General features: G+C 55.7%; 1 protein-coding gene across 5 annotated transcripts in view; it reads right to left on the reverse strand.

Annotated features, from left to right (window-relative positions):
- ppp2r3a (protein phosphatase 2, regulatory subunit B'', alpha) overlaps positions 1 to 16,450 on the reverse strand; it is a 342,270-nt gene that overhangs the window by 43,452 nt on the left and 282,368 nt on the right. For all 5 annotated transcript variants that reach the window (XM_072572892.1, XM_072572891.1, XM_072572893.1 and 2 more), the window contains one exon: positions 1,083 to 1,157. In XM_072572892.1, the coding sequence (XP_072428993.1) occupies positions 1,083 to 1,157 (75 nt within the window). The remainder of the gene's footprint in view (positions 1 to 1,082; positions 1,158 to 16,450) is intronic.

Below are 16,450 nucleotides of genomic sequence, written 5' to 3' on the forward strand. Positions count from 1 at the left end.
AGTTTTCTATTTTGCTGTGACCTTTCTACAACCTCGCCTGATCAAGGGCATAACATGGGCAGTCTAGTGAAAATTGGGATCTTGTTGAGTTGCTGTTTGAATTTGTACCACTAGTGCATTTTCTTTTGGATCCACAATGAGAGACTGAACTTACACTCATGGCAACATGTCTACCAAAGGAAAATAAACTATTGCCCATTTTAAAAATTAAATTGGCTGTGTGTTTGGACAGGAGACACACATATTGGAAGTGTGAATCTCAACCCACAAACTCTCTCTCTTTCCAGGCACGAGAGGGTCAAGTGTCCCTGACACTGGCAATGTTCCAGTTTTGCTATCTTGAGGGCACTTGGGACTACTCTCATAAAAATTCCTGCAGATGTCACGGAAACAGATTTAAAAGTGCTAGCATCACTATATCGTCATTTCCATCAAGTTTGCGAACAAGGGTCACAAAGTGATGGAAAACTACTTGAACTACTGTGTCGAAGTTCACACACTAAAACTGAGTAGCCAATCAGTAAATGCATGAGGACTGTCCACCCTTAAAAGTCCACACATGCAGAAATGCTTGAGAAGCTATTCATGACTAATATCTCCTCATTGAATCATTAATATTCCTTTCAAGTCTCTCTGAAAAATGTCATGGAAACTCACGCCAGGTTGTTTCCAAAATATCGACTAACTGTATTGTAAAGTGACAGGAGAAGTTTTTTAAAAACCCATCAGCTAGACTTCAGCATGCAGGAACTATTTCACAGCTGTCTGTTCTAGTGGTTGATTCCAAAACCTTCCTGTATGGAGATAGAGGGATAATCCACTACAAGCACTGCCACTTTTTTCAGAAGATTAGTGTCCAATATCCAAAGATATCAAAGCATTACCATTGTTGAAAACTATTTTTTTAATCGGGATATGGGAACAGAAATAAGTTTAAGAAATTTGAGAAGATAATTGCAAGAGAGAGAGAGATGCCTGATGATCCTGGGATTCCAGATTCCCACAAGGAGTTCCCTCCGGTGTAGGGGGTCCCAGCTTGAAGCCTATGATTATTACATGCTACCTCTCCAACCTGATCTTACCGTGGTAATGTAGCGTGAATGGAATTCTGGTGCATCCTTTAAAAACGTTAGACCTGGATGTGTATCCACGATATCCTGGGGAAGATATTTTAAAAAATGGAATTAGTCTTTAGATCTGGAGATGGTTCACCTGGCAACATTACTACTGCCTTCATTTGGCATTGTGCAGATGAAGACCCCAGACCACAGCACAGGGGAGGAGTAGGACAGTGAGTTCCCCTGTTTGCTCCACTACAGCTGATCTGCACCTCAATTGTTCCTTATCTCGACGTCTTCAACAGATAAAAATCTAGTGACCTGAGTTATGAAAGCTCCAGTTAACCCTGTATTAATTTGTGGGAACAAGAGTTCTGTATTCCTGCCTCCACCTGTTGAAGAGGTGCTCCTGACTGTACTAGCTCTCATTTCAGGTTCTCTTTCTTTCCCCACCAGAAAGACCGGGTCATTCACATCTATACGATTGAAGCCTTAAATCCACCTCAACTGGGATCAGTCACTGTGTTCAAGATTGTTCTGGAGCAGAAGGTTCTCCCTTGGTTTAGAGAGAAGTTGTAGAAAGAGGATTTGTGAACCATGACGTTTGTCCCAAAATCACTGCAATGTTTCACAGCCAGGGATTTGACAAATTGCTATTCATTTTTCAGTGCATGACTATGTAACATTCTATTGGTGTAAAGTCAAGTGAATTAAATATCGTTGATCAGATATCTCAGATGATTAGAGCAATAGATAAAATTATTAAATTGCTCCTGATAATATCTACAGAGAAGCACAGACTTCATCAATAAGGTGGATTTTAGGATTACATTTTTTGTTACTGCTCTATATAACGAGCCTTTTGATTTCTGGGTTGTGTTCACAAGCTATCTGGCCTGAACATTCTGTAGGCCTTTGAAGGGAGTATTAGTGCTGGCCTGGAATCAAATCCTGGAGTGCAGAAGTTTAAATCTTTGAAGTAGGTACCCTGAAGTGGAGAGGTTTGCTTTGAAAGGACAATTCTGAAGTATAATCAAGCAAATGTTGCGCAAAATATTTGCACTGCCTGTCAGGGTTGTATGGTATCCACTGCCTTGATGGTCCTATTAGTAGCAATTTTCAGGAGATTCTTGGCAAAAAGACAGTGGATTAATGACACACCCTGAGGTGCACCAGTCCTCTGATTCCCCACAACTCCTGTTGGAATAGGACATAGAAAAGTACAGCACAAAACAGGCCCTTTGGCCCACGATGTTGTGCCGAGATTTAATCCTAAATTAAAATATAGTAACTTAACCAACGCACCCCTCAACTCACTGCTAACCATGTGCATGTCCAGCAGTCGCTTAAATGTCCCCAATGACTTCGCTTCCACCATCTCAGCTGGCAACGTATTCTCAACTCTTTGCATAAATAACCTACCTCTGACGTCTCCTTTATACCTTCCTCCTAATATCTTCAAATTGACTTCTTGTACCAGTCAATCCTGCCCCTGGGGAAAAGTCTCTGGCTATTGACTCTATCTATTCCTCTCATTATTTTGTACACCTCGACCAGGTCTCCTCTCTTTCTCCTTCTCTCCAGAGAGAAAAGTCTGAGCTTATTCAACCTTTCTTCATAAGGCAAGCCCTCCAGTCCAGGCAGCATCCTGGTAAACCTTCTTTGCACCCTCTCCAAAGTTTCTGTATCTTTCCTATATTAGGGCGAAAAGAACTGGACACAATATTCCAAGTGTGGTCTCACCACGGACTTGTAGAGCTGCAGCAAAACCTCGCGGCTCTTAAACTCCAGCCCCCTGTTAATGAAAGCCAAAATGCCATATGCTTTCTTAACAACCCTATCCACTTGGGTGGCAACTTTGAGGGATCAATGTACTTGCACACCAAGATCCCGCTGTTCCTCCACACTGCCAAGAATCCTGTCTTTAATCCTATATTCAGCATTTGAGTTCGACCTTCCAAAATGCATCACTTCGCATTTATCCAGGGTGAACTCCATCTGCCATTTCTCAGCCCAGCTCTACATCCTGTCTATGTCGTGCTGCAGCCTGCAGTAGCCCTCGATACTATCGACAGTACCTCCAACCTTTGTGTCATCTGCAAATTTACTAACCCACCCCTCAACCTCCTCATCCAAGTCATTTATAAAAACTACAAAGAGCAGAGGCCCAAGAACAGAGCCCTGTGAGACCCCACTAAACACTGACCTCCAGGCAGAATACTTTCCATCTACAACCACTCTCTGCCTTCTGTCAGCCAGCTAATTCTGAATCCAAACAGTCGAATCTCCCTGTATCCCATACTTCCTGACTTTATGAATGAGCCTACCAAGGGGATCCCTATCAAATGCCTTGCTGAAGTCCATATACACCACATCCACTGCTCGACCATCATCGACCTGTCTTGACACCTCCTCAAAGAACTCAATAAGATTTGTGAGGCAGGACCTGCCCCCCTCAAAGCCATGCTGACTGCCTTTAATCACACTATGCTTTGCCAAATAGTCATAAATCCTATCCCTCAGAATTCTTTCTAAAACTTTGACCACAGACGTAAGACTGACTGGTCTGTAATTGCCAGGGATTTCCCTATTACCCTTCTTGAAAAGAGGAACAACATTCGCCTCCTTCCAATCCTCCGGTACGGCTCCTGTGGAGAGTGAGGAGACAAATATCCTCACCAGTGGCTTAGCAACCTCCTTTCTCGCTTCCCGGAGCAGCTTAGGATAAATAATTTTGTTCCCGTGCCTCTGGCTATTCCCTGCTTACCAACCCCAAATTGGAATCTGTAACATTTTTCTATTTTAATTAACCATGGTGCAAGAATACAATATGTAGAAATTGGGCCTTGTTGCTTCTGTTTATTGTGAGAGGAAGGAACCAGCTCAAAAGCTCAACATCATCTGCCCAATCTGCATTGGTGCTACATTACAGGACAAGCTACCATGTCACTGCTGGTGAAGATAAGAGAGTGCAGGCTGTATATTCGAATGATTGAAATCCAGGGCCCAATTTTGGGCATTCTGGCTGGGCCACCTAATCAGGACATTTCAACTTTGACTAGTTCCTTTATGTCTGAAGTAATTACATGGAGGCCAGTATCCCATCACCAAGTCACTCTGTATTTACATGTGCACTGTACATGGACTCTGACCAGCTAATTCAGAGTTGGATCCTAGAGTAGTGAGAATCTCCTGTTTACATCTGTCAGCCAGGGCTCCCCAATTGAGTGCGGGGTTGTTAACCTGGCCTAATGAGATTCACCAAGCCAACCTCATTCCAATCACAACATTCCTCTCCTACCCTCAAGTCCGGGGATGTAAGGCTGTTCTTGTTGCCTTTCCAGGGACAGTTTCACCACAGGTCTGCTTCCTCCGACCCTGACTAGGACCAAGTGGCATGTACTGCACCACAGCCTGTCTCTTGTGCCTTGGAAGAAATTCCTCCTGTTCTTCAGGCGCTAACAGCATAGAGGCTATGACATCAAGTGCAACCATCTTGGACTCTGAGATTTCTTCCACGCCAGATGGAGAGGGAAGAACCCACGGTTTTTTTCTGACAATGTCACTATTAGGGTGCTTGTAATTAGATATTTGGTGCCATCTATAGTTGAATCCAAAATTTGCGTTCTAATCCAGATCTGTTTCCGAACACTCCTCTTTGACAAATGAAATCATGGATTATTCTGACAGCATTTTCCACACAGCTTTATTTTTCTTCATTGCTGGGGTGCTGGAATTACAGGCAAGGCTAATATTGTTTCCATTCCCACCTGTCCTTAAGGTGCTGCTAGTGAATCAGTTCCATGAATCGCTGCAGCCTACCTAGTGTAAGGTATTCCACAGCATAGCTAGATAGGAAATTTGAGGTTTTTAATGTATTCTTAATGTCAGAACAACAACATAATTCAGTCAAAAATCACATGACACCAGGTTGTAGTTCAAGATGTTTATTTGAAACAGCAAGATGTTGGAGCCCCGCTCCTTCCTCAGGCAGTTAGTGAGAGAGAATACATTGGACACAGAATTTATAAGTAAAAGATCAAAGGGTTACCTCACCAAGAGCTTCTCACCGCCTCCACATCTCGCCTTCAAACAACTGTCAAACCTTAAACAGACCATTGTTCACAACAAACTACCCAGCCTTCAGGTCAACACAGACCACAACACTACACAACCCTGTCACAGCCACCTCTGCAACACATGTTAAAGCACAGACATGGATACCACCATTACCAGTGGGGACACCACCAATCTCACACATAGCAGGTACTCATGTGACTTGGCCAACGGTGTTTATCTAATACACTGCAACAAGGATGCCCTGAGGCATGGCACATTGGGCAAGACCAAGCAGACGCTACAACAATGGATGAACAGACAGCGTGCAACAATCACCAGACAGGGATGTTCTCTCACTCATTCCCTCCCCTCATTCTCTCTCTCCCCCTCATGTAAACAAACACACCTCCTCACTCTCTCCCTTTCATGCATGCCCCCTCTTAATCTCTCTCCCTCACGCGTGCACACACCCCTTCTCACTCACTCGCCCTCACGTGAAAGCACACCCTGTCACTTTCTCTCCATCACGCTTACGCACACCCCCCTCTCACTCACTCTCTCTCCCTCCCTCCTTCATGCTCACACGCACCCTGCTCACTCTCTTCTTCATGTGCGTGCAAATCCCTCTCACTCCTCTCTTTCACACACACATACATATCCTCTCTCTCCCTCAAATGCATGCACACCCTGCTCACTCTTCTTCACGCACATGCACACCCCCTCTCACACACCCTCTCACTCTCTCCCTCACACGCACGCACACCCCGCTCACACTCTCACGCGCATGCACACTCCCTCTCACTCTCGCCCCACACACACACCCTCTCATTCTCTCCATCAGAAGCATGTCCACCCCTCTCACACTCTCTCTCTCCCCCTCACGGACACACACTCCCCTCTCCCTCATGGGCACACACACTCCTCTCACACTCTCTATCTCTCTCTCTCTCTCTCCCCTGACGGGCACACACACTCCTCTCACTCACTCTCTGTCAAGTGGACACCCCTCTCACTCTCTCTGGCTCCTCACACACACACACACGCCTCTCACTTTCTCTACCTCACACGCACACACACTCCTCTCACATACGCTCTCCCTCACACGCACTCATACCCCTCTCACAGACAAACACACTCCTCTTATACACTCTCCCTCATGCGCAAACACACCTCTCACAAACTCCCTCATGTGCTCACGCAAACCCCTCTCACACACACACTCCTCACACACACACACGCACACACACACCACTCCTCCTCACGCGCACACCCCCTCACTCTCTCTGGCTCCCTCACACTCACTCACACTTTCTTCCTGATGAAGGGCTTTTGCACGAAACGTCGATTTCGCTGCTCGTTGGATGCTGCCTGAACTGCTGTGCTCTTCCAGCACCACTAATCCAGTATCTCACTTTCTCTACCTCACGTGCACACACACTCCTCACATACACTCTCCCTCACACGCACTCATACCCCTCTCTCACACACACTCCTCTCATACACTCTCCCTCACACGCACTCATACCCCTCTCTCACACACACTCCTCTCATACACTCTCCCTCACACGCACTCATACCCCTCTCTCACACACACTCCTCTCATACACTCTCCCTCACACGCACTCATACCCCTCTCACACACACACTCCTGTCATACACTTTCACTCACGCACACACACCTCTCACACACTCCCTCATGTGCAAACACACCTCTCACACTTCCTCATGTGCGCACACACCCCTACACATTCTCCCTCATGTGCTCACACACACCCCTCTCACACACACACAGACACTCCCTCACGCGCGCACACACTCCTCTCACACCCACACTCCCTCACCGCGCACACACTCTCCCTCACGCGCACACACTCTCCCTCACGTGCACACACTCTCCCTCACACTCCTCTCACACACACACACTCCTCTCACACCCACAACTCCCTCACGCGCACACACTCTCCCTCACGCGCACACACTCTCCCTCACGCGCACACACTCTCCCTCACGTGCACACACTCTCCCTCACACTCCTCTCACACAGTCCTCTCTCACACCCTCACTCACGCGCGCGCGCACACAGTCCTCTCACACACACCCTCCCTCACGCGCGCACACACTCCTCTCACACACTCTCCCTCACGCGCGTGCACACTCCTCTCACACACACTCTCCCTTACGCGTGCGCACACTCCTCTCACACACACTCTCCCTCACGCGCCGCGCACACTCCTCTCACACACACTCTCCCTCACGCGCGCGCACAGTCCTCTCACACACACTCTCCCTCACGCGCGCACACACTCCTCTCACACACACCCTCCCTCATGCGCGCGCACACTCCTCTCACACACTCTCCCTCACGCGCACGCACACTCCTCTCACACACACTCTCCCTCACGCGCGCTCACACTCCTCTCACACACACTATCCCTCACGCGCGCGCACACTCCTCTCACACACACTCTCCCTCACGCGCCGCGCACACTGCTCTCACACACACTCTCCCTCACGCGCGCGCACACTCCTCACACACACTCTCCCTCACGCGCGCGCACACTCCTCTCACACACACTCTCCCTCATGCGCGCGCACACTCCTCTCACACACACTCTCCCTCACGCGCGCGCACACTCCTCTCACACACACTATCCCTCACGCGCACGCACTCTCCCTCACACTCCTCTCACACACACACACTCTCTCTCACACACACACTCCTCTCACACACTTCCCTCACGCGCACACACACCCCTCTCACATACACTCTCCCTCACGCGCGCACACACTCCTCTCACACACCCTCCCTCATGCTCGCACAAACTCCTCCCACACACACCCTCCCTCATGCACGCACACACTCCTCTCACACACACCTTCCCTCACGTGCGCACACACTCCTCTCTCACACACCCTCCCTCATGCTCGCACACACTCCTCTCACACACACCCTCCCTCACGCGCGCACACACTCCTCTCACACACATCCTCCCTCACGCGCGCACACTCCTCTCACACACCCTCCCTCACGCACGTACACTCCTCTCACACACACCCTCCCTCACACGCGCACACTCCTCTCACACACCCTCCCTCATGCGCGCACACTCCTCTCACACACACCCTCCCTCATGCGCGCACTCACCCCTCTCACACACACCCTCCCTCACGCGCGCACCACACCCCTCACACACACTCTCCCTCACGCGCGCACACACTCCTCTCACACGCGCGCACACACTCCTCTCACACACACCCTCACGCGCGCGCACACCCCTCACACACACCCTCCCTCACGCGCGCGCACACCCCTCTCACACACACCCTCCCTCACGCGCGCACACACCCCTCTCACACACACCCTCCCTCACGCGCGCACACACTCCTCTCACACACACCCTCCCTCACGCGCGCGCACACACCCTCACGCGCGCGCACACTCCTCTCACACACACTCTCCCTCACGCGCGCGCACACTCCTCTCACACACACTCTCCCTCACGCGCGCGCACACTCCTCTCACACACACTCTCCCTCACGCGCGCGCACAATCCTCTCACACACACTCTCCCTCACGCGCGCGCACAGTCCTCTCACACACTCTCCCTCACGCGCGCGCACACTCCTCTCACACACTCTCCCTCACGCGCGCGCACACTCCTCTCACACACTCTCCCTCACCGCGCGCGCACACTCCTCTCACACACTCTCCCTCACGCGCGCGCACACTCCTCTCACACACTCTCCTCACGCGCGCGCGCACAATCCTCTCACACACACTCTCCCTCACGCGCGCGCACAATCCTCTCACACACACTCTCCCTCACGCGAGCGCACACTCCTATCACACACACTCTCCCTCACGCGCGTGCACAATCCTCTCTCACACACTCTCCCTCAGGCGCGCGCACACTCCTCTCACACACTCTCCCTCACGCGCGCGCACACTCCTCTCACACACACTCTCCCTCACCGCGCGCCGCACACTCCTCTCACACACTCCTCTCACACACACTCTCCATCACGCGCGCGCACACTCCTCTCACACACACTCTCCCTCACGCGCGCGCGCACACTCCTCTCACACACTCTCCCTCACGCGCGCGCACACACTCCTCTCACACACTCTCCCTCACCGCGCGCGCACACTCCTCTCTCACACACACTCTCCCTCACGCGTGCGCACACTCCTCTCACACACACTCCCTCACGCGCGTACACTCCTCTCACACACACCCTCCCTCACACGCGCACACTCCTCTCACACACCCTCCCTCATGCGCGCACACTCCTCTCACACACACCCTCCCTCACGCGCGCACACACCCCTCTCACACACACCCTCCCTCACGTGCGCACACACCCCTCACACACACTCTCCCTCACGCGCGCACACACTCCTCTCACACGCGCGCACACACACCTCTCACACACACCCTCCCTCACGCGCGCACACACTCCTCTCTCACACACCCTCACGCGCGCGCACACTCCTCTCACACACACCATCCCTCACGTGCGCGCACACTCCTCTCACACACACTCTCCCTCACGCGCGTGCACAATCCTCTCACACACACTCTCCCTCACGCGCGCGGACACTCCTCTCACACACACTCTCACTCACGCGCGCGCACTCCTCTCACACACATCCTCCCTCATGCGTGCACACTCCTCTCACACACCCTCCCTCACGCGCGTACACTCCTCTCACACACACCCTCCCTCACACGCGCACACTCCTCTCACACACCCTCCCTCATGCGCGCACACTCCTCTCACACACACCATCCCTCACGCGTGCGCACACTCCTCTCACACACACTCCCTCACGCGCGCACACTCCTCTCACACACACACACTCTCCCTCACGCACACACTCTCCCTCATGCGCACACACTCTCCCTCACACTCCTCTCACACACACACACACTCCTCTCACACACTCCGTCACGCACACACACAGTCCTCTCACACACTCTCCCTCACGCGCACACACACCCCTCTCACACACACTCTCCCTCACGCGCGCACACACTCCCTCTCCCTCACGCGCGTGCACAATCCTCTCTCACACACTCTCCCTCAGGCGCGCGCACACTCCTCTCACACACTCTCCCTCACGCGCGCGCACACTCCTCTCACACACACTCTCCCTCACGCGCGCGCACACTCCTCTCACACACACTCTCCCTCACGCGCGCGCACACTCCTCTCACACACACTCTCCCTCACGCGCGCGCACACTCCTCTCACACACTCTCCCTCACGCGCGCGCACACTCCTCTCACACACCCTCCCTCATGCGCGCACACTCCTCTCTCACACACCATCCCTCACGCGTGCGCACAATCCTCTCACACACACTCCCTCACGCGCGCACACTCCTCTCACACACACACTCTCCCTCACGCACACACTCTCCCTCATGCGCACACACTCTCCCTCACACTCCTCTCACACACACACACCCTCCCTCACGCGCGCGCACACACTCTCACGCGCGCGCACAATCCTCTCACACACACTCTCCCTCACGCGCGCGCACAGTCCTCTCACACACACTCTCCCTCACGCACACACACAGTCCTCTCACACACTCTCCCTCACGCGCACACACACCCCTCTCACACACACTCTCCCTCACGCGCGCACACACTCCTCTCACACACCCTCCCTCATGCTCGCACACACTCCTCCCTCACGCGCGCACACACTCCTCTCACACACACCCTCACACGCACACACTCCTCTCACACACACCCTCACGCGTGCACACACTCCTCTCACACACACCCTCCCTCACGTGCGCACACACTCTCCCTCACGCGCGCACACAGTCCTCTCACACACCCTCCCTCATGCTCGCACACACCCTCCCTCACGCGCGCACACACTCCTCTCACACACACCCTCACGCGCGCGCACACCCCTCACACACACCCTCCCTCACGCGCGCGCGCACACCCCTCTCACACACACCCTCCCTCACGCGCGCACACACCCCTCTCACACACACCCTCCCTCACGCGCGCACACACTCCTCTCACACACACCCTCCCTCACGCGCGCGCACACACCCTCACGCGCGCGCACAATCCTCTCACACACACTCTCCCTCACGCGCGCGCACAGTCCTCTCACACACACTCTCCCTCACGCGCGCGCACACTCCTCTCACACACTCTCCCTCACGCGCGCGCACAATCCTCTCACACACACTCTCGCTCACGCGCGCGCACAATCCTCTCACACACACTCTCCCTCACGCGCGCGCACAATCCTCTCACACACACTCTCCCTCACGCGAGCGCACACTCCTATCACACACACTCTCCCTCACGCGCGTGCACAATCCTCTCTCACACACTCTCCCTCAGGCGCGCGCACACTCCTCTCACACACTCTCCCTCACGCGCGCGCACACTCCTCTCACACACACTCTCCCTCACGCGCGCGCACACTCCTCTCACACACTCCTCTCACACACACTCTCCATCACGCGCGCGCACACTCCTCTCACACACACTCTCCCTCACGCGCGCGCACACTCCTCTCACACACTCTCCCTCACGCGCGCGCACACTCCTCTCACACACTCTCCCTCACGCGCGCGCACACTCCTCTCACACACACTCTCCCTCACGCGTGCGCACACTCCTCTCACACACACTCCCTCACGCGCGTACACTCCTCTCACACACACCCTCCCTCACACGCGCACACTCCTCTCACACACCCTCCCTCATGCGCGCACACTCCTCTCACACACACCCTCCCTCACGCGCGCACACACCCCTCTCACACACACCCTCCCTCACGTGCGCACACACCCCTCACACACACTCTCCCTCACGCGCGCACACACTCCTCTCACACGCGTGCACACACACCTCTCACACACACCCTCCCTCACGCGCGCACACACTCCTCTCTCACACACCCTCACGCGCGCGCACACTCCTCTCACACACACCATCCCTCACGTGCGCGCACACTCCTCTCACACACACTCTCCCTCACGCGCGTGCACAATCCTCTCACACACACTCTCCCTCACGCGCGCGGACACTCCTCTCACACACACTCTCACTCACGCGCGCGCACTCCTCTCACACACATCCTCCCTCATGCGTGCACACTCCTCTCACACACCCTCCCTCACGCGCGTACACTCCTCTCACACACACCCTCCCTCACACGCGCACACTCCTCTCACACACCCTCCCTCATGCGCGCACACTCCTCTCACACACACCATCCCTCACGCGTGCGCACACTCCTCTCACACACACTCCCTCACGCGCGCACACTCCTCTCACACACACACACTCTCCCTCACGCACACACTCTCCCTCATGCGCACACACTCTCCCTCACACTCCTCTCACACACACACACACTCCTCTCACACACTCCGTCACGCACACACACAGTCCTCTCACACACTCTCCCTCACGCGCACACACACCCCTCTCACACACACTCTCCCTCACGCGCGCACACACTCCTCTCACACACCCTCCCTCATGCTCGCACACACTCCTCCCTCACGCGCGCACACACTCCTCTCACACACACCCTCACACGCACACACTCCTCTCACACACACCCTCACGCGTGCACACACTCCTCTCACACACACCCTCCCTCACGCGCGCACACACTCTCCCTCACGCGCGCACACAGTCCTCTCACACACCCTCCCTCATGCTCGCACACACCCTCCCTCACGCGCGCACACACTCCTCTCACACACACCCTCACGCGCGCGCACACCCCTCACACACACCCTCCCTCACGCGCGCGCGCACACCCCTCTCACACACACCCTCCCTCACGCGCGCACACACCCCTCTCACACACACCCTCCCTCACGCGCGCACACACTCCTCTCACACACACCCTCCCTCACGCGCGCGCACAATCCTCTCACACACACTCTCCCTCACGCGCGCGCACAGTCCTCTCACACACACTCTCCCTCACGCGCGCGCACACTCCTCTCACACACTCTCCCTCACGCGCGCGCACAATCCTCTCACACACACTCTCCCTCACGCGCGCGCACAATCCTCTCACACACACTCTCCCTCACGCGCGCGCACAATCCTCTCACACACACTCTCCCTCATGCGCGCGCACACTCCTATCACACACCCTCTCCCTCACGCGCGTGCACAATTCTCTCTCACACACTCTCCCTCAGGCGCGCGCACACTCCTCTCACACACTCTCCCTCACGCGCGCGCACACTCCTCTCACACACACTCTCCCTCACGCGCGCGCACACTCCTCTCACACACACTCTCCCTCACGCGCGCGCACACTCCTCTCACACACACTCTCCTTCACGCGCGCGCACACTCCTCTCACACACTCTCCCTCACGCGCGCGCACACTCCTCTCACACACTCTCCCTCACGCGCGCGCACACTCCTCTCACACACCCTCCCTCATGCGCGCACACACTCCTCTCACACACACCCTCCCTCACGCGCGCGCACACACTCTCACGCGCGCGCACAATCCTCTCACACACACTCTCCCTCACGCGCGCGCACAGTCCTCTCACACACACTCTCCCTCACGCGCGCGCACACTCCTCTCACACACTCTCCCTCACGCGCGCGCACAATCCTCTCACACACACTCTCCCTCACGCGCGCGCACAATCCTCTCACACACACTCTCCCTCACGCGCGCGCACAATCCTCTCACACACACTCTCCCTCACGCGCGCGCACACTCCTATCACACACCCTCTCCCTCACGCGCGTGCACAATCCTCTCTCACACACTCTCCCTCAGGCGCGCGCACACTCCTCTCACACACTCTCCCTCACGCGCGCGCACACTCCTCTCACACACACTCTCCCTCACGCGCGCGCACACTCCTCTCACACACACTCTCCCTCACGCGCGCGCACACTCCTCTCACACACACTCTCCCTCACGCGCGCGCACACTCCTCTCACACACTCTCCCTCACGCGCGCGCACACTCCTCTCACACACCCTCCCTCATGCGCGCACACTCCTCTCTCACACACCATCCCTCACGCGTGCGCACACTCCTCTCACACACACTCCCTCACGCGCGCACACTCCTCTCACACACATACACTCTCCCTCACGCACACACTCTCCCTCATGCGCACACACTCTCCCTCACACTCCTCTCACACACACACACACTCCTCTCACACACTCCGTCACGCACACACACAGTCCTCTCACACACTCTCCCTCACGCGCACACACACCCCTCTCACACACACTCTCCCTCACGCGCGCACACACTCCTCTCACACACCCTCCCTCATGCTCGCACACACTCCTCCCTCACGCGCGCACACACTCCTCTCACACACACCCTCACACGCACACACTCCTCTCACACACACCCTCACGCGTGCACACACTCCTCTCACACACACCCTCCCTCACGCGCGCACACAGTCCTCTCACACACCCTCCCTCATGCTCGCACACACCCTCCCTCACGCGCGCACACACTCCTCTCACACACACCCTCACGCGCGCGCACACCCCTCACACACACCCTCCCTCACGCACGCGCACACCCCTCTCACACACACCCTCCCTCACACGCGCACACTCCTCTCATACACCCTCCCTCATGCGCGCACACTCCTCTCACACACACCCTCCCTCACACGCGCACACACCCCTCTCACACACACCCTCCCTCACGTGCGCACACACCCCTCACACACACTCTCCCTCACGCGCGCACACACTCCTCTCACACGCGCGCACACACTCCTCTCACACACACCCTCCCTCACGCGCGCACACACTCCTCTCTCACACACCCTCACGCGCGCGCACACTCCTCTCACACACACTCTCCCTCACGCGCGGGCACAATCCTCTCACACACACTCTCCCTCACGCGCGGGCACAATCCTCTCACACACACTCTCCGTCACGCGCGCGCACACTCCTCTCACACACACTCTCACTCACGCGCGCGCACACTCCTCTCACACACATCCTCCCTCATGCGTGCACACTCCTCTCACACACCCTCCCTCACGCGCGTACACTCCTCTCACACACACCCTCCCTCACACGCGCACACTCCTCTCACACACCCTCCCTCATGCGCGCACACTCCTCTCACACACACCATCCCTCACGCGTGCGCACACTCCTCTCACACACACTCCCTCATGCGCGCACACTCCTCTCACACACACACTCTCCCTCACGCACACACTCTCCCTCATGCGCACACACTCTCCCTCACACTCCTCTCACACACACACACACTCCTCTCACACACTCCGTCACGCACACACACAGTCCTCTCACACACTCTCCCTCACGCGCACACACACCCCTCTCACACACACTCTCCCTCACGCGCGCACACACTCCTCTCACACACCCTCCCTCATGCTCGCACACACTCCTCCCTCACGCGCGCACACACTCCTCTCACACACACCCTCACACGCACACACTCCTCTCACACACACCCTCACGCGTGCACACACTCCTCTCACACACACCCTCCCTCACGCACGCACACACTCTCCCTCACGTGCGCACACAGTCCTCTCACACACCCTCCCTCATGCTCGCACACACCCTCCCTCACGCGCGCACACACTCCTCTCACACACACCCTCACGCGCGCGCACACCCCTCACACACACCCTCCCTCACGCGCGCGCACACCCCTCTCACACACACCCTCCCTCACGCGCGCACACACCCCTCTCACACACACCCTCCCTCACGCGCGCACACACTCCTCTCACACACACCCTCCCTCACGCGCGCACACTCCTCTCACACACACCCTCCCTCACGCGCGCACACACTCCTCTCACACACACTCTCTCCTACATGTGCACACACACCCCTCTCATACACTCTCCCTCACGCGCACACACCCCCAATCACTCTCCCTCATACACACACACCCCCCTCACTCCCTCCCTCACGCACCACCTCCTAACTTTCTCTCCCTCAGGCACACACACCCCACCTCTCACTCTCTCTTACCCTCACACGCTAACACACCTTCCCTTACTCTCTCCCCCTCATGCATGCACACACCTCCCTTACTCTCTCTCCCCCTCACGCGCAGACACTCCCTTCACTCTCTCTCCCTCATGTGCATGCACACCCCCCCACTCTCACTCTCTCCCTCACACGAGCACGCACAAACACTCCCTCTCATTCTCTAATGTGCACACACATCTACCCTCACTCTCTCACCCTCACGTGCACACACATCCCCTCTCACTTACTTACTCTCCCTCATGTGCTCACACCCCCTCTCACTCACTCACCCTA

The sequence above is a fragment of the Chiloscyllium punctatum genome, chromosome 6 (assembly GCF_047496795.1).
Source record: "Chiloscyllium punctatum isolate Juve2018m chromosome 6, sChiPun1.3, whole genome shotgun sequence".
Taxonomy (NCBI): Eukaryota; Metazoa; Chordata; class Chondrichthyes; order Orectolobiformes; family Hemiscylliidae; genus Chiloscyllium; species Chiloscyllium punctatum.